Genomic DNA, 22165 nt, shown 5'->3' with positions numbered 1-22165 from the left:
GCAAGGGAAACCAAAGCAAAAATTAACTATTGGGACCTCATCAAAGTCAAAAACTTCTGCACAGTGAAGGAAACAATCAGCAAAACTAAAAGGCAATCGAAGGAATGGGAGAAGATATTTGCAAACGACATATCAGATAAAGGGTTAGTATCCAAAATCTACAAAGAACTTACCAAACTCAACACCCAAAAACAAATAGTCCAGTGAAGAAATGGGCAAGAGACAGGAGTAGACACTTCTCCAAAGAAGACATCCAGGTGGCCAACCGACACATGAAAAAATGCTCCACATCACTCATCATCAGGGAAATACAAATCAAAACCACAAAGAGACACCACCTCACACTTGTCAGAATGGCTAACATGAACAACTCAGGCAACAACAGATGTTGGCAAGGATGCGGAGAAAGAGGATCTCTTTTGCACTGCTAGTGGGAATGCAAATTGGTGCAGCCACTCTGGAAAGCAATATGGAGGTTCCTCAAAAAATTAAGAATAGAACTACCCTACGACCCAGCAATTGCACCACTAAGTATTTATCCAAGGGATACAGGTGTGCTGTTTCAAAGGGACACATGCACCCCCATGTTTATAGCAGCACTATCAACAATAACCAAAGTATGGAAAGAGCCCAAATGTCCACCAACTGATGAATGGATAAAGAAGACGTGGTATGGTGTAATACAATGGAGTATTACTCGGCAATCAAAAAGAATGAAATCTTGCCATTTACAACTATGTGGATGGAACTAGAGGGTATTATACTAAGCGAGATTAGTTGGAGACAGACAAATATCATGACTTCGCTCATATGAGGACTTTAAGATACAAAACAGATGAACATAAGGGAAGGGAAGCAAACAATAATATAGAAACAGGGAGGGGCACAAAACATAAGCGACTCTTAAATATATAGAACAAACAGAGCGTTGCTGGAGGGGTTGTGGTGGGGAGATGGGTTAAATGACTAAGGGGTGTTAAAGAATCTACTCCTGAAATCATGGTTGCACCATATGCTAACTAACTTTGATGTAAATTAAAAAATAAATAATTTTCAAAAAAGGGATGTAACAGACACCATCTACTCCCCCTCAGGTTTCCCTCAGGAATTTGACAAAAGACCTGATTAAAAAATAAGTAGACCATAAAATGTATGGCCCACAAGGAATGGTATGGCCATAGACCACACCTCATACAGTGGAAACAAGCCAATCAGGAATGGACAACCCAGCACCTAGAGCTATCAAGCCAATAAGGGTAAAACCTGAGAAGGAACAAGGGGGGAGGGAATGGGTGTGTGTGGAGGGGGGGTGGGGGGCAGCGACCAGAACCTTATAAAAGAAAGACCCTTGCCTATAGTCCACGGACATTCACTTTCGAATGGCCCCTCTCTGTAAAGAGAGCTTTCATACTGTTCTTTCTAATCTTAAATTCTAATACACTTTTACCTGCTACTCATTTTGTGTCCACCTCTTCATTCTTTGAAGCAGCGAGACAATGAATCCCAGGTATGGAGGTAAAAAATCCTGCAACACTAATGTGCACTCTGAGGAAGGGGCCCATGGCTCCATCTTTGGGGATGCCATTATCTGTGCCACCAAACTGAATTAAACATGTGAAGAGCCTTGCAGAGCCCTCTGAATATCTCAGGTGCTCATGCCTTATGGATCCCATGCCGTCCTCAGATATATGGTAACAACTCTCCCCGGCCGCTCTGGTTCCTTTGACTCTCCCCCTCCCCTTCTTTAGTTGTGGCCCCCTGTAGGTTCAGCTACCCACTGTGTCTGCTGTGCAGGACGCAAACACAAGTTCTGCAGGGTCAGGCTTTATTGGATACACTGAAGGCTGAATGGGGTCTCAGGTGCCCTTCGTCCTCTTCAGCCAGGAGAGAGCAGACTCCATAAGGGGCTCCCAGCGTTCAAGGCTGGAGAACACACCTGACCTCCGGCCAGCCAGCCCTTCAGGGAGTCTCGGGGGCTCCCTGAGTTCTGGAGCCTGGTGGGGACAGTGGGGTTCAGAGGAGGTACTCCAGGGAGCCTCCTTGTCTCTGGAACTAGAGTGGCGACTTTCGGAGAATGGGCTCTGAAGAGGCAGGACTCTTTCGGGCAGAGGACGGCCTGGGCTTCAGGGAGACAGTGGCCTGTTTTGGTGCCTGCGGTAAAGGCCCTGAAAAGCGCATAGAGTGTGTAGATCTGAGGATCCTGGTGGGGGAGGGTGGGCCCCGGGCTGGATCTGCCCGCGCCTGAGCCACCGGTACATGAGCTGCTGGGGCCTGGGACGCCCGGGTTTGATACCCACGGGCCTGAGCGGCCTTGCCCTGTGGACCTACTTTCTCTGGCCTTCTTTCTGGCAACAGGTGCAAGGCCCTGGCCTGGCCCCGAGGCAGGCGGAGGCCGAAGCCAATGCCTAGGCGGAGTGGTCCCGATTCCTGGCCCTGCGCACAGGGCAGTAGTTGGGGGAAGGCAAGCAGCCGGGGTCCGGTCTTGTACCTGGGGATGGGGCACGTGGGGCTGCGGGGCTTGAGACACACCAGGCATATAGGATATTCTACAACTGGGGCCTGGCCAGTTGTGCCTAGCCACAGGTGCTGCAAAAGCAGTAGCCGCAGGTCGTGTGCAATGCGGCGGTGCCCCAGATGGACCACTAGGGCCTGGGCCAGGGCTCCCGGGTCCATGAACTCTGCAGGGTCCCTCTGGCTTGCCACGCATCCCCCCACCACCCCAGGGGACCCGGTGTCCCTGTACTGGTGCCAGGGCCATGTCTGCCTCTTCCCGTGGACCCCAGGAGAAGGAAGGCTGGGGGCCGGGGAAGTGACAGTGGAGCTGGGGTGGTACCCTGGGTTGGAAGGAGACAGACGGTGAGAGTGGGGGAGAGAGTCGTTCTGTAGCTGAGTGGGAGAGGAGGAAGAAGTAGGAGGAAGGGAGGGGTATAGCTGGCGGGTGGGAGAGGAAGAGCGTGTGAGGGAGAGAGAGAGGTAATTCTGATGAAAGAAAGTGGGGGAACTTGGGAGGGAGGAAGAGTAGGGATGTAGGACCAAGTCAGAACCTGAGTCAGAGTTGTAGAAATGGGAGCCAGGAGAGTGGGACCGTGGGGGAGGGGAGCAAGGTGGGTGAGAGGGAGGGAGCGACGGCTGGGGAGGCAGAGGCTGCAGGTTGCCAGAAGACAAGTCCACAAGTTGTGAGGAGCCCTGAGGGGGGCGCCCAGGGGGTGCTGTGTTCTGTGGCAGCACCTCGTCCTTGTTTTGAGGCAACATTGCCTTGAATCCAGAAGGGACTGGGGCCTCAAGACCAGAGATTAGAGACCTAGCAGAATCAGGACAGTATCTCTGAGGCCAGACCTGGCGGAGAAATCGGGGCCTTCTGTGCGCAAGTGTGACTCCAGCCTGGTGTCGGTGCTGCTGTTGGTCGAGGACAAGGAGACACCCAGCCCTGTAGCACCAGGCTCTCCGAGTGTTCAGGCAGGCACTTGGATCTAAACTTGGCCTCTCACTTTGCAGTCAGCCATTGACGAGGGATATATGGGGATAGAGAATCAGAGCTGCCTCTTGGGAGCTGAGGGGCAGCAGTAATCATCTGGGTGGGCCAGGGAGGAAGAACACAGCCCATGGGACCTGTAGAGAAAGAACGAGAACCTAAGATATTGGGAGAATTGGTCCATTTCTGGCTCTGAAGGCTGATTTACTAAGACCCTGAATCCATGTCACCTTTGGGGTCACAAGAGCTGGCAAAATGCTCCACAGAAAGTGAGAGCCGAGGAGGAGAAGAAGGGAGGTGGGAGGTAGAATGGAGTTGGAGGAGGGGGCTTAAGGATGGCTGCTGAGATGGGACTAGAAATTGGGGGTGTTCTGGTGATGTGAGCTCTTACCAATGAGGGTTCCTCCAGGCTGTTTCGCAAGGCGCTTCAGCAATTGAGGGAACCTGGGAGAAAGAGGAACAGTCACCAAACGGTGGATACACCCCCCTCTGTCCCCAGTATCTGTCACCCTAAACTCACTCTGACTCAGATTTCTGTTGGAGCCGTGCCCTCAATGCTCCTTCAGCCAGGAGGAAGTCTTCTGTTACAGGCTTTTGCTGTCCTCAACCTGAATCAAGGATTCTGCAAGCATCCTGGTTTCCTGCCCACTTTGGTTTCCGTGACCCCTCGTCACCCCTAATGCTGATGTCCTCTGGCTCAGCCTGGTCCTGGCTGAGATGGCTGAGCACACCCAGAAACAGCAATACCAGTGGGGCCAGCTGGTGAAAGCCTGTGGAAGACCGGGCTTCGTCTAAGGGGTGGCGTTGCCACCCCCATTGGGAGCCAGGAACCCCATTCCCTGGGGGAAGTTCTCCCTGGCATCTAGTGCCTATGTCACAAAGGTCAGGTGCTGACATAATACACTCTCCTCCTCAAGGCTCTAGGGCCTTCTTTCAGAGATCGTCAAAGGCTGGTCCTTGACAAAACTGAAGCAGACAAAATTCTTTGGGGCACTCGGTCTCCCTTTCAGGCCCCAATCCTCCCCCTGCTCTCTGCCCATATACTTTACATTTCCTACCCCTTCCTACATCCAGGGTCCTCTCCAACCACACAGCCTATGTGGGCCAGGCTCTCCCTTCAATTTGCTATTTTCTTTTGCTTTCTGAGCAGTGCTTGTGCTCTACATTGGTTCCCCCATTTGGGATATACTTCTATAGTTTAATAACTATTTTCTTAGCAGCTTTAATGAGATATAACTCATATACCATACAGCCCACCCATTTAAAGTGTGCAATTCGCTGTTTTCTAGTTTACTCACAGGTTGTGCAACTATCACTTACATCTAAGCATGTTTTTCTTTTTGATGCTATCTACATCTAGATAGATGATAGATATAGATATATCCTAGCGGTGTTTCTCTAGAAAATGGTTTCATTTAAGGTATCTATTTTTATTGACATATAGATTATATATATTTACGGTGATAGATATATAGATATTATAAGAAATTGGTTCATGTATCTATGGAGGCCGAGAAGTCCGAAGGTCTGCAGTCTGCAATTTAGATATCAGGAGAGCCGATGGCATAGCTACCCCAAGTCCAAAGCCTGGGAACCAGGAGAGCAGATGGTGTAAGCTCCGGTTCAAATCTGAGCCCAAAGGGAAGAGAAAACTGATGTCCCAGCTTAAAGACAGTCAGGCAGAGAGAGTGAATTCTCCCTTATTCTGCCTCTTTTGTTCTACTCAGGCCTTCCATGATCGGATGAGGCTCACCCACATCAGGGAGGCAAGCTGCTTCACTCAGTCTACCAATTCAGACATTAATCTCAGCCAGAAACACCCTCACGGACACACCCACATTAATATTTAACTAAATATATGGGCACCCCATGGCCCAATCAAGTTAACACATAAAATTAACCATCACAATCTACAACTGAAAGATTAGATGCCCTTCCAAGGGGCTATGATACCTGTATTAAAGGAGGCTTTGCCCATATCAATATTTCTGATAGTCTTTTTTTCAGGAGCCCTGGAGGTTTTTTTTTTTTTTAACGTTTATTTATTTTTGAGACAGAGAGAGACAAAGCATGAACGGGGGAGGGTCAGAGAGAGGGAGACACAGAATCTGAAACAGGCTCCAGGCTCTGAGCTGTCAGCACAGAGCCTGACGCGGGGCTCGAACTCACGGACCGCGAGATCATGACCTGAGCCGAAGTCGGCTGCCCAACCGACTGAGCCACCCAGGCGCCCCTGGAGGTTTTTTTTTTAGTCCAGGGCAAGTCATGATAAATTTAGGAATGAGTAAGAGTCGTGGCTTGTATAAAGTGACAGAAGGGCACTTATGGGTGGTGGGAAAGGAAAACCAGGCAAGATCTCAGGCACATCAGTTTTACGGAGGAGGAAATATGTGAGTTGAGATCCAGCCTTCAAGGATCGAGAAGCTTCCTGGAACATGGGACTTTTAGTGCTAAAACCAAGACAGTTCTGGAAAAACCGGGACAATTGGTCACACTAGAACTTGGGTCTTCTTGGAGAATATTCATGTTCCCCTCGGGGTATGAGAACCCTAATCTGGAGATTGCTGTTCAAACAAAAAACGTCTGTAGTAATTTCAATTTACGCTAATGAATCTCTCCCCTAGTTTGTGCTAATTACCCTAGTTACTTGGTTTGTGCTTAGTAAACCTTTATGGACTGAGTGAACAGAAGTTCTCCAAGCATTTGGCATCCAAGGTGGAAATGTGATATTGTAATGGACTTGTTTTAGTTTGCTAGTTATTTCCTGTTGTAGATATCATCTACCACGCACTCTTCCCACCCTCCGTTTTCTAACCCTGGGCAAGAACACTGTGTATTATTTCCTTCAAATGCTATATAGCGTGACCCTTCCAGAAATTTGCAAATGTTTCTTAAGAGGATGGACGGATGAATGAGTAAATTGATAATTATTTAAGAGAATTTGACCTTTGCACTTTTTTCTTGTCCTTTCTTTTCTGTTTGAGTTGTACATATGATACGGTAGGAAGGGGCTGTTTACAGAACTACCTTGAGTATTCTTGCAGAGATCATAATTATAAGAGAGGTGTCAGATAACTGCAGATAGGTAAATAATTTATTCAAAAGGGGGAAAAAGACAAATTCTAGGAGCTCAAATCAGTTTCTAGTTGCTTGCTAGGAAAATTTTACTTTATAATTTCTAACATTTACTTATTTTTGAGAGAGAGAGAGAGAGTGTGCACAAGCGGTGGGGAGGGGCAGAGAGAAGAGAGGGAGACACAGAGTCTGAAGCAGGCTCCAAGCTGTCAACACTGAGCCTGACCCGGAGCGAGAACCCACGAACAGCAAGATCATGACCTAAGCCGAAGTAGGATGCTCAACTGACTGAGCCACCCAGGTGCCCCAGAGGAAAATTTTAAACTGGATTATTAAACAGAATGTATGTGAGCTCTGAGAAAGGAAACTGATGATCACAATGGCCAGAGTTGATTCAAGCAAAACAAATTGTGGAGAACATACGGCCATCTGGAAGTGGCATATATGCTGTGTCATCATGGAAAAACAATTATATCTGGCTTTTTACTTTCCAGGATGAGAAATGTGCTCTTGACATTGCCAGCTAAAATACAACAGCCTAAAGTAAGCGCCAGAATACCAACTTTTAAAAAATAGTTCACACAGACGGGAAATAATTCACTCTATAGTCTCTCTCTATAGTCTAGGTATTTGGGAAGACAAAATGTGATCCGAATCCACATCATTGACTTACCATTGGAAATCATATGTTGCAGGGACTGACTTATTGCTTTCAACATCATCAGTATCCTCAAAACATATAGACAGACCTGCCTGGGAGCCAGAAAGATGTTTGATGCTTGGTCTCTGAACAAGGGAAGCTGAGAAACTTAATGAATTAATTGCCTACTAGCATCCAGCTAAGGGGGTTAGTTTCATTCATATCAATAGAAATACTCAAATAACGTTGGGCAAAGTTCTGTCTTTTTTGAACAGTGCTGGGGTGAGCATGATCGGATTTGCCTCCATGACCCTTCTTTTCTTACTCTTCCAAAGTTGACATATTCTTTCAAACTGGCTACTAAGGACCCTTGTTAGATGGGAACTGAAACCTGCACACCTGTGCTCTGACCTACTGTGAGTTGCTTTTGCAGTTCAGCAAGGCAATATACTTCATCCCTAAGTGTTTGTAGGTACCCATACATACTCCTTGAGTACTTACCGCACATATTTTCCCACGTTGTTTTCATTTCCTACTTTGTAAATGAGTTTTATAACCTGGGAATGATAATAATCCCTATGTACTTTTTACGTTTATTTAGTTAAGTAATCTCCGCACCCAACATGGGGCTTGAACTCATGTCCCAGAGATAGGCAGCCACAGGCTCTTCTGACTGGGCCAGCCAGGTGCCCCTCCCTACATATTTTGATTTCATCAAGGCGTTGACTATTGTGCTGGAAAAATGTGAGCCAGCCAGTTGAACCACTATTGCGTTTTTGCCTTTTGTCTCTTATTGTTCTTTGAAGTATACAAATGATACACAAATAAATTTCAGTCTACAAAAGCCAAACAATACAGAAGTATCCAGGTAAAATTTAAAAGTTCTCCTTGGCACTCTTCCCATTTTTACTCTCTCCAGGAATCTTCACTGTTTGTCCTTTACTTTTGGATTTATCTAATATCTTGAGTTTATTAACTATAATTCAGTATCTCTGCGTATATATCTCTATTTAATCTATCAGTTACTGAAAGGGGTGTGTTAAGATCAACTATAATTAATTTCTCTGTTCCTACATTTCTGTCCATTGTGCTTGGTATATTTTTGAGGCTGTGTTATCGGGTGCAAAAATGTGTTTATGATGACCGTCATCTCGTTCCATTGTTCTTCCTATCATTTAGCAAAACACAACAAACTTTAAGATAAACCAACCAAGCTTTCTCCTCAAGGAGTTGGAAAAATGAACACGAGGGCAAAAGTGAAGAAATGAGAGGGAAGAAAGTAAAAATGATCGGGCTAAAAATTAACGACACAGAGACTTAAAAATAATATAGTCACACTCGTCAGGGTGGCAATTACAGAACAGAAAATAAGTGTTGGCGAATATGTGGAGAGATCGGAACACTCGTGTACTGCTGGTGAGAATGTAAAATGATACAGGTACTACGCAAAACAGTACAGTAGTTCCTCGAAAAATTAAAAATAGAATTATCACATGATCCAGCAATTCCACTCTTGGGTATGTGCCCCAAAGAATTGAAAGCAGGGTCTCAAAGAGATATTTGGAGACCCATGTTCATAGCAGCATTATTCACAATAGCTAAAAGGTTTCTACAACCCAAGTGTCCATTGACAGATGAATAAACAACAATTATATATACATACAACAGAATATTATTCAGCCTTTAAAAAGGAAGGAAATTCTGATACCTGCTTGCAACACGGATGAGCCTTGTGGATGCACAAAGTGAAAGAAGCCAGTCACAAAAGGACAAATATCATACGATTCCACTCATCTGAGGTACTTAGAAGAGTCAAATTCACAGACACAGGAAGTTCAATGGCAGTTGGCAAGGGCTGGGATTAGGGAGAATGGGGAGTTATTGTTTAATGAGTATAGAATTTCAATTTTGCAAGATGACAAACGTTGTGTGAGTGGATGGCAGTCATGTTTGCACAACAGTGTGATGTACTTAACGCCACTGAACTGTATACTTAAAATTCTTCAAAGGGTACATTTTATGTTATGTCACAATTTTTTATAAATAAACATTTTTTGGGGCGCCTGGGTGGCTCAGTCAATCGGACGTCCTACTTCGGCTCAGGTCATGATCTCGCGGTCCGTGAGTTCGAGCCCCACGTCGGGCTCTGTGCTGACAGCTCAGAGCCTGGAGCCTGCTTCAGATTCTGTGTCTCCCTCTCTCTCTGACCCTCCCCCATTCATGCTCTGTCTCTCTCTGTCTCAAAAATAAATAAACGTTAAAAAAAATTATAAATAAATAAATAAACATTTTTTTAAATATATAGAATACTTTTTAAAGAACAAAGGCTGGTCCTTGAAAAGATGGATAAGTGAGGCACACTTCCAGTAACACTTACTAAGAACAAAAAGAGAGTTGGGTACAAATGAAATACAGGACAAAGAAAAGGGGTGGGGGAAGCATCTAGACACATAATGGAGATTTAAAAATAAGAAGGGACACCTGGGTGGCTCAGTCCATTAAGCATCTGACTCTTGGTTTTGGCTCAGGTCATTATCTCACAGTTCGTTGGTTTGAGCCCTGAGTTGGGCTGCACGCTGACAGGGGAGCCTGCTTGGGATTCTCTCTCCTTCTTTCTCTGCCCCTCCCCTACTCATAGACTCTCTCTTTCTCCTGAAAATAAATAAACTTTAAAAAAAGAAAGAAAAGACAAGACAAGAAAAGAAAAAAGAAAAGAAGGGGGCACCTGGGTGGCTCAGTTGTTAAGTATCCAACTCTTGATCTCAGTTTAGGTCATGATCTCATGGTTCATGAGAGCCCTCATTGGGTTTTGCACTTGGGATTCTCTGTCTCCCACTCTCTCTGCCCCACCCACCACTTACATACACTCTCTCTCTCAAATATAAGTAAATGTTTTTTAAAAATTCTTTAAAAAATAAGAAATACTTGAGGCATTAAGAGAAGTATGAGTGACTGTTCCTGCTAGAGGCGGAGGGAGAAGGCTGCTCTTCCTGTCCCCTCCCACTGAACCCACAGCCAAGCAGAAGGATCCTGAGCTTGCCAAGCACTTCTTTTTCAAAGGCACTTCCACCAGGATCCAAGAGGTCATTGTTCCAAGTATAAATAACAACTCCTGAGAGATGGGGCTCAAGTTCTGAGGTGAAGATGATCCTACTCTGCATCCACTTCCTCGCTACACCTCAGTGAGAGCCAATTCCACCCAAGTGGGACTGTGCCTGGGCTTCTTCCTCAGCCGGTGATAGTGGGGGCTGATGGTGCTGCGCTGAAACAAAATCCAGGAAGAGGAGAACCTGTCATCAGCACTAGACGCCAACATAGAAGCCATGAGACCCAACTTCCACGAGTTACACTAGCTCCTGGGACCATACCTATGTCTGACCCAAGAAGTAGATATCCCAGACCAACTTCAAGAGAATACATGACAGGGAAGATGGGCCTTCACCCATCTGCTGCCTGTATTCCCCCTAAAGCCCACTTGGACCCGTGTGGTAGAAGCTGTCCTTGCTATATCCGTGGCCTCGCTGCTGGAGATGAAGCACAAGGCTATGACAGAGTTGCACTCCACAGAGCCACCCACACATGCGTCTAGGTAGAACCATGCCCCAGAGATAGCCAAGAACAGCACGGACCTGAACTGTGCCCTGGAGATGAGTTTCACCACGAAGAACCCTACTGCCTTGAAGACCAGCTTGTTGAGTTCCAGTCTGCCTTCTCTGATGCCCACCAGGGAACCTGTAAGATGATGGAGTACTAGAAATGACCTCTGCACCTTCTGGCCTGGGAGGCACCACTCCTTGTACATCAGTCTCACTCTCTCCTGGTTCACCACTTGGGGCTTTGTGGACACTGTTTTTCGCTGTGGAAGTTTTCCTTTCTACATCAGCACCCGTGCTATAGATGCAGTGCTGAGGCGGTAGACTGACACTCCCAGGTTCATCTGACCATGACCTTGCAGTCCTTCTGAGGACTGAGTCTTCGGGTGGAGGAGCTCCCTGAGGGTGTTCAGATCACCTAACTCTGAAAAGGCACTTGGCACAAGAAGATCTGTTTCCACATAGCTGCGAGTGTGGCTTTTTTCTTCCCTCCTACTTTGTGTCCTGCTGAGGCTCAGAAAATTTGGACTCAGACCTCCCTCCTTCCCTGATGGGTAAGTTCCTACAGAAGGAAAGAGATCATACCTCTTTACCATACGGTAAGGGCTTCCACAGCTTCTCCTAAAGTCTGACGTTGGCATGGACCTGATTAAATTTCAGATGGAAGCTTCTGGAAGTCTGCCCTATCAACAACTTCATGTCTTCTGAGAAAGAATATTGACCTGAAAGCCTAGAAATGCCCACCATTCATTCCATGGGCTGCTCCTCATCTCACAGATGGTTAGAATGCAAGAAACTCAGGACGGCCCAATGAGCTCCCTGGTGGTGGTAGATTTTTTGGGGGGTGGCTTTTTGAACCTGTTCTCCGGAACTTGGGATGGGAGCCCCTGTTGACTTTTAGCTCATCACTGGAAGGTTGGTGTCTATACCTTCAGAGTAGCTACATAAATATAGGAGGATAAAAGACAGTTCTCTTAGGTCTAAAAAACATCTTTTTGCTCTATCCTTCAAAATGATGTTCTTCTGTCCTGAGGTTCTGGGCAGTTCTCTCAAGATTAGAACGCTCTCTGACTGCAAAGGGGCTGTCCTCCCCGTAGATGACCTTGCTCTTTAGGAGTGCCATGATAGTTTCTTATGATCTTGAGTTTCAACAGCAAAAAGGTTCATGTCCTAGGATTGGTTCTTATGCCTCTTAGAAGGTGTGGGTCTTTTGTGCAGATCTTGGAGATGTTTCACATCAGTCTTAGCCTTGCAGTCCAGCCACAGAACTGTTGGCCTGTTAGAGTCTCTGAAGCTTTGGGTTTTACCAGAGATCCAAGGTCATGCCCATTTTGTGGGCCAAGTGTTGTTCTTGGGCAAACTGGCCATTCTCAGAGTTTTACACTGTTCTCAGGGCTGAGGAATGCTTAGATTTTTTAAAGAAAATTTCTTCTGGACAGAACTTTTGTTTTTTTCTCATTTTCTTGGAGATACGTTTCTAAGAGCATTTTGTTCATTAAAGTGTTAGAATTCCTTAATGAAATGGCTAAATTCAAAGAAATATAAAATACTAAGTATTGAAAAGGAACAGGCCCTTCAATCAGTCAATAAGAAGCCAAAGAAATTGAATGAAAGTTAAAATTTCTTCCCCTCTTCACCAAAACTAGTCCTAGTGGTTTTACAAGTAAGTTTTACCAGACCTCAAAAAAGAGTTAATTTCTATATTATGTAAAAAGTTGTTTCAGGGGCGCCTGGGTGGCTCAGTCAGTTGAGCGTCCGACTTTGGCTCAGGTCATGATCTCACAGTTCGTGAGTTCGAGCCCCATGTCGGGCTTTGTGCTGACAGCTCGGAGGCTGGAACCTGCTTCGGATTCTGTGTCTCCCTCTCTTCCCACTCATGTTCTGTCTCTCTCTGTCTCTCAAAAATGAATAAACAAACAAAAATTTTTTTTTAAAGTTGTTTCAGACAATAGGATAAGAGCAGCTAAACATCCGACTGTTAGTTTCAGCTCAGATCATGATCTCATGGTGGTGAATTGAGCCTTGCACTGGGCCCTGTACTGAGCATGCAGCCTGCTTAAGATTCTCTCTCCCTCTCTCTCTCTCTGCCTCTCCTCCCCACTCATGCTCTCTTTCAAAATAAATAAATAAACTTTAAAAAGTACTTTTACTTTTAAATTAAAGAAAAAAAAGAAAATAGAATAAAAGGGAGAGCTACCCAGCTCATTTTATGAAGTTAGTGTAACCTTGATACCAAAACCAAATAATGACAGTTAAAAGAAAATTAGAATCTCATTTCACTTATGAGACGGCTGTAAAAATTCTAAGCAACATATTAATTATACAAAGCAGAAAGTATATCTTTTAAAAAGTAATCACAAGCAGATGGGACTTATCACAGGAACTCAAGCAAGATTTGTCATCAGAAAATACAACAAAATAATTTGGGGTGCCTGGGTGGCTCAATTGGTTGAGCAACGACTTTGGCTACGGTCATGATCTCATGGTTTGTTTGAGCCCCACGTTGGGATTTGTGCTGATAGCGTGGAGCCTACTTTAGATTCTCTGTCCCCCTCACTCTCTGCCCCTCCCCACTAGCACTCTATCTGTCAAAAGTAAATAAACATATAATAAAAAGAAAATACAACAAAATAATTTAACATATTCGTAGACTGAGGGAGAAAAATCATGATTGTATCTCAGCTGATGGCGGAAAAGCATCTGATAAGTTATACACCTAGTTAGAATAATAATAAAAAAAAAACTACCAAAAACCTCTTAGCAAACAAGGAATAGAAGGATATGTCCTCAACTTGCTAAAAGTTATATATCAAAAGCCTACAGGGGCGCCTGGGTGGCGCAGTCGGTTAAGCGTCCGACTTCAGCCAGGTCATGATCTCGCAGTCCGTGAGTTCGAGCCCCGCGTCGGGCTCTGGGCTGATGGCTCGGAGCCTGGAGCCTGTTTCCGATTCTGTGTCTCCCTCTCTCTCTGCCCCTCGCCCGTTCATGCTCTGTCTCTCTCTGTCCCAAAAATAAATAAACGTTGAAAAAAAAAAAAAATTTAAAAAAATAAAAATAAAAAAAAAAGCCTACAGCAAATAGTATGCTTAACGGAGAAATTCTAGATACGTTCAGTGGAGGGTTAGGGGAAGAAAACAGTGCCAGCTGCCACTATTTCCTGTTAATGTAGTGTTGGAAGCACAAGCCAATGCTCTAAGGAAAGAAAAAGAAACAAGTGTAAAGATTGAGAGGAAGAAATAAAACTGTCATTTTGTATCTACTCAGAAAAGCCAATGGAAGCAACAGAGTTTTAAGACTAATAAGAAAGCTCAGCAGGGTTGCTGGACTCAAGACAAACATTAATGAGCATTTCTGTACAGCAGCCATCATCAACTAGAAAACAGAATAAAATAAAAGCATTTGCAAGAGCAACAAAAACTGTGAACTAATTAGTTCAACAAAACTGTGAGCTATTTCACTGAAGCAAGAATACACAGACCTTCATGGAGTAAACTATGCAATTAATAAAGGATATAGATGTTTAAAACAAAATGAGAGGGGTGCCTGGGTGGCTCAGTCGGTTGAGTGTCCGACTTTGGCTCAGGTCATGATCTCGCGGTCTGTGAGTTCGAGCCCCGCGTCAGGCTCTGTGCTGACAGCTCAGAGCCTGGAGCCTGCTTCGGATTCTGTGTCTCCCTCTCTCTGCCCCTCCCCCACTCAGGCTCCGTGTCTCTCTCTGTCTCAAAAAAGAAACATTAAAAAAATAAAATAAAATGAGAGACATTTCATGTTTTTGGAAGGATTGACTCAAAAGTATAAAGATGGCAATATTCCCCCAGCTAACTCATTTACTCAACAAAATCTCAATCAGAATTTCAGTTGAATTTTATAGGAACCCAATGAGTTTTCTCTAAAATCTATATGGAAAAATAAGGGTCCAGAAATAACTAAATCAACCTTCCAAAATAAGAGTAAAGAGGAGAGTTTTATCATTCCAAGTAGTAAGACATGCGATCAAGTCAGAACAATAAAAGCAGTGTGCTGTTGGCTCAAACACAGACAAAAAGATCAGCAGGACAGAATAGAGAACTCAGAAATTGGCTTTTATACGAATATGGGAACTTATCATATAACAAAGTGGGAGCTACAACTGAACAGGAAGAGAGAATGGACTGTTCAGCAGATGATGTTGGGATAACAGTCTCCCTATAAGGAGAAAATAAAACCGGCTCCCTATATGGAGAAAAATAAAATGCAATCTCTACCAAGCACCACACACAGGATGCTTGAACTTGTCAGTTATCAGATAAAGGCAAATTAAAGCAGCCCTTTATAGCTCTCCCACCATAAAACTGGGAATCTGGTTAATATCAGGTGGTGGTGAGCACGTGGGGCTCTAGGGTCCTGTGCAGTGCTGACTCGGCAACTGTTCCGGATGATGGCCCTCTGGCAACACTTAGTCGATTAACCCAGCATTCTGGTCCCAGACCTATGTTGTTTTGTTTTGTCAGTCTTGCATAGATCCACAAGGACACATGCAATGGTATCATGATGGCATTTTTGGGGTGATGATGAGTTGGAAGCAATCTGGATGTCCATCCTGGGGTCTCTGCGTGATCAAAATGTGATGGGTGCACACTGTGGGGCATCCTGCAGCAAGTCAGAAGAAGGGGCTTAAAAACATAGGATTGGACTTCCGGTAGTGGCAGCGGGAAATGGGTTACCCGGCGGTGTCTAGGCCTGTACCGAGGGGAATCCAGCGGGAATCGGATCCATCAGAACCGTCACTATGATGCCTGTGGGCAAGAACAGCAAGATGCCGCAGCACATTGACTGCAGGATGAGGTGTCTCCTGCAAGATGGCCGTATCTTCGTTCATACCTTCAAGACTCAACAAGCATTCGAATTCAATCCTCTGTGACTGTGATGAGTTCAGGAAGATCAAGCCAAAGAACTCAACGTAAGCAGAAAGAGAAGAGATACTGCTTTGGAGGGGAAAGCCTGGTCTCAGACGATATAGTAGAGGGACTTCCTCCCAAAGATACTGGCATTGCCCAAGTGCCACTTGCTGAGCTGCCGGGGGTCCAGGCAGAGCTGCTGTCAGAGGAATCCAACTGGTGTTCCAGGGCCCCAGGTTCCTACAGGACTTGCTGGACCAGTCAGAGGGGCTGGTGGGGCACCCAACAGGTGGTGACCCCGAAAGGAAGAGGCACGGTGACAGCCACTGCAGCTGCTGATACAGCCAGCACTACAGGGGACCCAAACCAGTGTCTGCCTGGCCGTGGGGGTCTTCCCCCACCTATGGGCCAAGGGGCACCCCCTCCGGGCATGATGGGCCCACCACCTGGCATGAGACCTCCCATGGGTCCCCCAGTGGGGATTGCCCCTGGACGAGGAACTTCAGTGGGCATAGCCCTCTGGGGATGTGGGCCACCTCCCCTGCAAAGCAAGGGCCCCTCCCCTGGGAATACACCCACCAAGACCCTAGACTCATCATGACCCCTATAAGTTCCCTCGCTATTTCCTGAAAGGCTGTACATGGTCCTTTTACTTCCTTTTGGCCTGTGAAACTAGTTCATAATAAACTCTTAAGATTATAAAACAGAGGCACCTGGGTGGCTCAGTCGGTTAAGCGTCCGACTCTTGATCTCGGCTCAGGTCATGATCTCGCAGTTTGTGGGATGGAACCCCGTGTTGGACTCCCCAGCTGACAGCGCAGAGTCTGCTTGGGATTCTCTCTCTCCCTCTCTCTCTCTGCCCCTCCTCTGCTCTCTCTCTCTCTCTCTCTCTCTCAAAATAAGTAAATAAATGTTTAAAAAAAAACACAAAGAGGGGCGCCTGGGTGGCTCAATTGGTTAAGCGTCCAACTTCAGCTCAGGTCATGATCTCACGGTTCGTGAGTTTGAGCCCCGCGTCAGGCTCTATGCTGACAGCTCAGAGCCTGGAGCCTGTTTCCGATTCTGTGTCTCCTCCCTCTGCCCCTTGCCCACTCATGCTCTGTCTCTCTGTGTCCGAAAGAAAGAAAGAAAGAAAGCCCATAAAGACCTCTCGTTAGGATGGGAAGACATGTGCGTAACCCACCCAAGGCAGAACACCACAGGGCGTGGGGCCACCTTCCAAGTCCACCTGGCTGCCTGGGCTCTCATCCCAACCCTGTCACTTACTAGATGTTTGACGCTGGGTGAGTTGCGTCACCTCCTGATACCGGTTTTCCCATCTGTAAAATGGGGATGTAAGAGTCTCTTTTTCTTAGAAGTTTGTCCTGAGAAATAAATAAGAGAATACGTATAAAGTACTTAGCGCAGTGCCTGACCCAGAGTGACCTAAACGCACCAAGCTTTGAGGAAACTAGCCAGGGTGTGGTCGGTCACGCATCAGTTAGAATACCCATGAAACAGGGAGACATGGGCTCTCTGCTCTGTGGGGTTTGAAGAAATCTTCACGAACGAAGGGCATAACCCAACAGGCAAAGGCAGCTTTTCCCTGGCAGAGCTGGAGGAAGATATTCCAGGGGATGGAAAAGCACTAGGTTGGAAATAGGAGGCCTGCTTGGGGGGATGGGGATTAGTGCCCCGGGGCCGGCCGGAAGGTCAGGTTATTGGCAAGGGGAGGAAAGGTCCTTTTAGGGATGTGTGCAGGCACCCTTCTGGCAGAGGAGGAGGTTCGGGGTCCTTCCATTGGCTTGAGCCTCAAAGCTGGAGTCGGGCGACCATCGCAAGACTACTGCGGGGTCAGGCAAGTCTCCGCGAAGGGAGCTCCCTTCCCACCATCCTCCGGCCTTCTGGAGCGGGGGGGCCTCCTCCCAGGACTTGGCCACTCCCAACATCCAGTACCCCCACCCCGGAGCCGGGTGGGAGGCAGGCAGGCAGGCAGGCAGGAGGCTTCTCGCGGGGGCTGTGCCGGGTGGGCGGTTTTCCCAGAGCAAGGAGTGAAGCGCGACTGACTTGGCGCCAGCTCCCTCAGATACAGACATGGTCGGCTGGGTGACCAGCCTGCCCAGTTAGCCCGAGCCCGGGGGCTCCCTCAGGCACTGTGCTCCTGTCCTAGGGGCCGCAGCACCACCCTCCAGGGGTGTGGCATGTCACGGAGGGAGGTCAGAAGGCCACCAGCCATGCCAGGAGTGGGGCAGACCCCGGCAAAGGCCAAGCTGCGGCTGGCGGCAGGCACTGGCAGGAAGAGGAGCCGCCCGTGCGGGACAAGGCAGGACCTGTGGGAAGAGACAAACTGGAGGGACCAGATGTGGAGCAGAGCTGCCCCCAGCTTAAGAGGGGCCAGGGCTCCTGGCAGGGTAAGGAATCACTGGCCCTGTGGAGGGAGTGGGGAGGCAGGAGGGGAGGGGCTGAGGCGTCACCTCTGCTGGCAAAGCCTCACTCGGTATGACCGTCCCTTCCCAAGAGGGGGACACTGGCACCCGGAACTCCACGGCTCCACACTTGGGTGGTTGGGATAACCGAGCTGGTCTTACCCAGAGCGCAGCTCAGAGAGCTCCTTTTTCCTTCTCTGCTGTAGCTGCCTCTTCATGTCAGGACCTGGCTGGGCAAGGATCAGCCCTGCAGAGCAGGGGTGGCTCTGTGCTCCCTGCGGGCCCAGGGCACCCCGACAGCAGGATTCAGACTTGGCCGTGGGTGCAGCAAGGGCTAGAGCGTTAGGAAGAGTAAAGGACTCTCAGCTTCTGAGCTGCCATCTGACCCCAAGTGAGACCCTCTCTCCATTTCCTCAGCCATAAAGCAGGGCAGGACTGAGAGTGCACAGAGAGAGCGTGAGGCCCTCGGGTCTCTGCTGTCCGGCGCATGGCTGCTCACACTAGAACGTTCTCAGAAACCAGGGGCAGATGGGGATCCAGTCAGACCCACTCACCTGGGGTCCTCTCTGCAGAGCGAGGCCAGTCCCGAGAACGCTGCTCGGGAGCGGAGCCGCGTGAGGACGCTGCGCCAGGCCTTCCTGGCCCTGCAGGCCGCTCTGCCCGCCGTGCCCCCTGACACCAAGCTCTCCAAGCTGGATGTGCTGGTGCTGGCCGCCAGCTACATAGCCCACCTCACCCGCACACTTGGTCGGGAGTTGCCTGGCCCCGCCTGGCCACCCTTCCTGCGTGGACTCCGCTACCTGCACCCTCTGAAGGTAGGCCACGAGCTCAGGGCCTCAGGGGGTGGGGTTTGGGATGGACTGGACTGAGGCCCCCGGCCCTGAGCAGAGCTGACACTGGGACCAGCTGCTTCCTGCTCTCTCCGAGGGAGAGGAGCCAAGGCTGGCTCTTGGGACTGCGCTGACCTTGGGTGTAGTGGGGGTGGTGATTGGAACTGACTTCACGAAAATGCGGTTCCTCCAAGAGGAGGGAGATTCACAGAGTCCCAGGACTCTGGGGTGCCTAGCGGCAGGGGAGAAAAAGGAGCGGTTTCCGGGGTTGGGGCCTGGGAAAGGAAACCGCACCAGGAAAGCCCTAGATTCCAGGGCACACCACCCCTTCGTACAACGCCTTGGTGTCCCCTGGACTTCTGCCGTAGGAGGGATCCCCCTCTGGGAGAACAAGGTCTGAGAAAGCCTCATTCTAGAAGCAATCAAGCTGGGGTCGGGGAGGAGTTTGGGGGGTGCTTCCTGCATGCACCACCTCCCCAGACCAGGACCTACCTTTTCGGAGCCTCGGTTTTATCAGATGTGAAAGGGAAGAGGACGTGAGCCTTATTTCTCCTTCCGGGGCATGAAACGAGATCATGAATGAAAAGTATAATTAACAATATTCACCGTCGCAGTAACGGCAATAACATCACTTGGGTGCTAAAGTGATGTCAGGAGCTGGGCTTAGCACTTCGGCCATCTCTACCTTTTAGTGCGCACAAGAACCAAATGAGGATCACTTTCTAAGTGAGGAAATCGAATCTCAGGGAGAGTAAGTGGCTAAATGCAGTTTGAACCCAAAGGCGTCTGACATGTAAGAGCCCATGCTTACAGCCACCAGGCAGGCCAAGGGGACGGCACTGTAAGTTGCTGCTTGCAGAGTGTAACCGTTATAGAGGAAGGGCCATGCTTGCCCTCTCAGGATAAATACAGCACTGTGATGGGGTCCACCTTGTTTTTATAGAGGATACTTTCACTCTCTCTCTCTCCCTGAAACGCAGTTCTGAAACGTCTTGAAAACTTGAGATTGTTTTCTTCCATGCAAATATAGCCTAAATGCAAGAATTCGAGACTACGTGGGGGCAACTCTGAAATACTGACGGGGGCATAGTCACTGCCTTAGCTGTAAAACGATGAGCAAAGTAAGGCCCTTGCACGTAGGAGGTAATGGATACATGTGTTGAGGAAAGAACAGATGAGAGCTGGTTTAGGTCAAGAACTTGGGCAGTTTGGTGGGATAGGATAGTTTGCTGGGGGCAGTGCCCCTTCGACTCCCCCGGTAAAGGGGCTGCCAAGAGGAGGGGAGACCTCAGGGCAGAGTAACCTGGTGTTTGGGGGGTTGTCCACACTCCTGCTGGAAGAATGGGTGATCTTGGGAGGTCCCCAGCTTAGACGGACAGAGCAGCACTGATAAGTGTGGCCAGAGGCGCTTGGGCAGGGGGCTGGGCAAAAGAAGAGGTCAGGACCGGTCAGTACCAGGAGGAACTTCTCCTTGCCCTAGTTCTCTGCCCTCCCCACTGCCTAGCCCCTGCCCATTGCCAGCACTGCCATCCACCTCCCTCCCCACTATTGGGGGGCTCTGTTCAGGACCCTTGCTCTCCTCGAACAGCTCCTTATGGCCACCAGGCTCAGGTGGTCAGGAGAACGCATGGGGCCATAAGTGGCGGTGAGTCCGAGACCACTATCAGAGCAGTGATGAGGGAGGGCTCGGGGAGGGGGCTAAGGAAGGCCATGTTTGGGGTGCCAAGGACTACAAGGGGCTGTAAGAGTGAGTATTACTCACTTACCATCCCCATGTCTTGCAGAAGTGGCCCCTGCGATCTCGTCTCTATGCTGGAGGCCTGGGGAGCTCTGGCCTCGACTCCACCACAGTCACCACCTCAAGCCAAAGAACAAAGGAGGCGGAGGCTGGGCCCCAAGTCTCTGAAGAGGCACACGCTCTCTTTCCCACGAAGCCACTCTCACCAGCTCTCGGGGACAAATGAGTATCACACTTGCCCTTTTCTCCTAGACTACAAGTCGAGCTTAGGGACCTGGATTCTCTACCAGCCCTGCCTGTCTTCACTCTGACTCTCAGCCCTCGGATCAGACGGACTCAGGTTCAGCTTGCAGGTTCCAGCATGCAGACCAGGCGAAGCTGCGGGCCCTTCAATGGGAAGGGACTCAGAAGCACCGGCGGGGGTAGGGGGGCGCAAGTGCTCATCTGGGCATCCGAGGCGGGTGGGGGGGGGGGTGACTTCTCAGTGGCTCCTGCTGTGGCAGCTGCAAGGGAAGTGGGAGAGGAAGAGGTTTGGCTGGGTTGGAAGTTGAGTTAGGGCACCCTCCCCCCTGCCCCACTTTTCTCCCCTAAGCTTCCCACAGACACTCGGAGAATGCAAGGACAATGACAAGGCTGTGCAGGTGCAGAGGTAAAGGCCTAGGACGGCAGCAGCTGCGGGTGCTGGTGGGAAAGTCTAGGGCCAGACATGTGCGTGTGAATAGAACTGGGCCGGGTCACGTGGCCAGATCCTGGCGACACGGGGACCTGTCGTTATCGCTCCACAAACCCTTACCTGATGGCGAAGAAGCAGTGGGGAATTTAGGAGTCTTGTCCGCATGACGGTCTCTCCAGCAGCCCAGCATCACTACATTTCCTCCCTCTCTGGGCCCCAAGACCTTCCACTCTTTTCTTGGTATGACTTACATTTACAGGTTAAGTTAGAAAAACCTAAACCTACATTGCTTGCATTCCAGTTTCCACAGAAACTCTTAGATGGTCCCAGCTGCCTAGTTTGAGACGATCTTATCCCAGAGGCAGGTCTATCTACCGGAAATGAACCAGACAGCACCTTGCATCTAAAGGATATTGATGGGCCTGATTACATCCTTGAAGGACCCTAGAGAGAGAACAGATATCTTTTCCAGAGGATGATAATTACAGCCTTCTCTTTCCATTATGTTAGAAACCCAACTTCCAGGACAAACAAGATAGGCCTGGGTTCAGTGGGTTCTTTGTATGATTTTTGGCCTGAGGTCTCACTGGCTCTGGAGTTATTTCTACCATCTGGCTACAGACAACTGCCCCAGAGGCAGCTGTGCCCCACAGGCGCTGCCCTCCTAGGCACTCCTTAAGTCTTGCCACGGGGTGCCAGAAATCTGTTAGAGTTTTAGTGGAATTTCTCTATGGCTCTGAAGAAATAACTTAAGGACTAATTACAGAAGTCTACACATACTGAAAGTAACTTTCCTTTCCAGATCAAGTATAGCTTCAGGTACCCAAAGGCACCTGAAGTCCAGACAGAGAAGTAACCAGCT

General features: G+C 48.4%; 2 protein-coding genes and 1 pseudogene across 10 annotated transcripts; 2 read left to right on the top strand and 1 right to left on the bottom strand.

The window, feature by feature from the left end:
* Window positions 1-1808: 1808 nt before the first annotated feature.
* On the bottom strand, window positions 1809-20791 carry PRR30 (proline rich 30). 9 transcript variants are annotated; one of them, XM_047851514.1, is made up of 5 exons: window positions 20659-20791; window positions 19385-19444; window positions 16924-17021; window positions 3864-3916; window positions 1809-3609 (listed from the first exon to the last, which is right to left on the bottom strand). In XM_047851514.1, the coding sequence occupies exon 5, from the start codon at window positions 3250-3252 to the stop codon at window positions 2053-2055; it is 1200 nt and encodes a 399-aa protein (XP_047707470.1). In that variant the 5' UTR covers window positions 3253-3609; window positions 3864-3916; window positions 16924-17021; window positions 19385-19444; window positions 20659-20791; the 3' UTR covers window positions 1809-2052. The 9 variants fall into 9 exon arrangements, 8 of the variants coding, with proteins under 8 accessions (XP_047707470.1, XP_047707469.1, XP_047707467.1 ...); XM_047851513.1 differs by adding an exon at window positions 10817-10919 and having other exon boundaries at window positions 19385-20751; XM_047851511.1 differs by lacking the exons at window positions 19385-19444; window positions 20659-20791 and adding exons at window positions 10817-10919; window positions 18225-18646.
* LOC125161687 (small nuclear ribonucleoprotein-associated protein B'-like) lies at window positions 15552-16247 on the top strand (annotated as a pseudogene).
* Window positions 17838-20856, top strand: TCF23 (transcription factor 23). The gene is made up of 3 exons (XM_047851525.1): window positions 17838-18047; window positions 18635-18877; window positions 20677-20856. Exons 1-3 carry the CDS (start codon window positions 17838-17840, stop codon window positions 20854-20856), a joined length of 633 nt encoding a protein of 210 aa, XP_047707481.1.
* Window positions 20857-22165: the final 1309 nt, after the last annotated feature.

Source organism: Prionailurus viverrinus, chromosome A3, assembly GCF_022837055.1.
Source record: "Prionailurus viverrinus isolate Anna chromosome A3, UM_Priviv_1.0, whole genome shotgun sequence".
Taxonomy (NCBI): Eukaryota; Metazoa; Chordata; class Mammalia; order Carnivora; family Felidae; genus Prionailurus; species Prionailurus viverrinus.
Note: the sequence above shows the minus strand (reverse complement) of the source record. Positions and strands in the feature narration are given on the sequence as shown.

Bases quoted from the DNA above. Each gene is read 5' to 3' on its own strand.
- PRR30 (XM_047851514.1), bottom strand. From the start codon at position 3,252: ATGTTGCCTCAAAACAAGGACGAGGTGCTGCCACAGAACACAGCACCC.
- TCF23 (XM_047851525.1), top strand. From the start codon at position 17,838: ATGTCACGGAGGGAGGTCAGAAGGCCACCAGCCATGCCAGGAGTGGGG. The intron at 18,048-18,634 runs GTAAGGAATCAC...TCCTCTCTGCAG, and splicing joins GGGCCAGGGCTCCTGGCAGG to AGCGAGGCCAGTCCCGAGAA. The intron at 18,878-20,676 runs GTAGGCCACGAG...CATGTCTTGCAG, and splicing joins GCTACCTGCACCCTCTGAAG to AAGTGGCCCCTGCGATCTCG.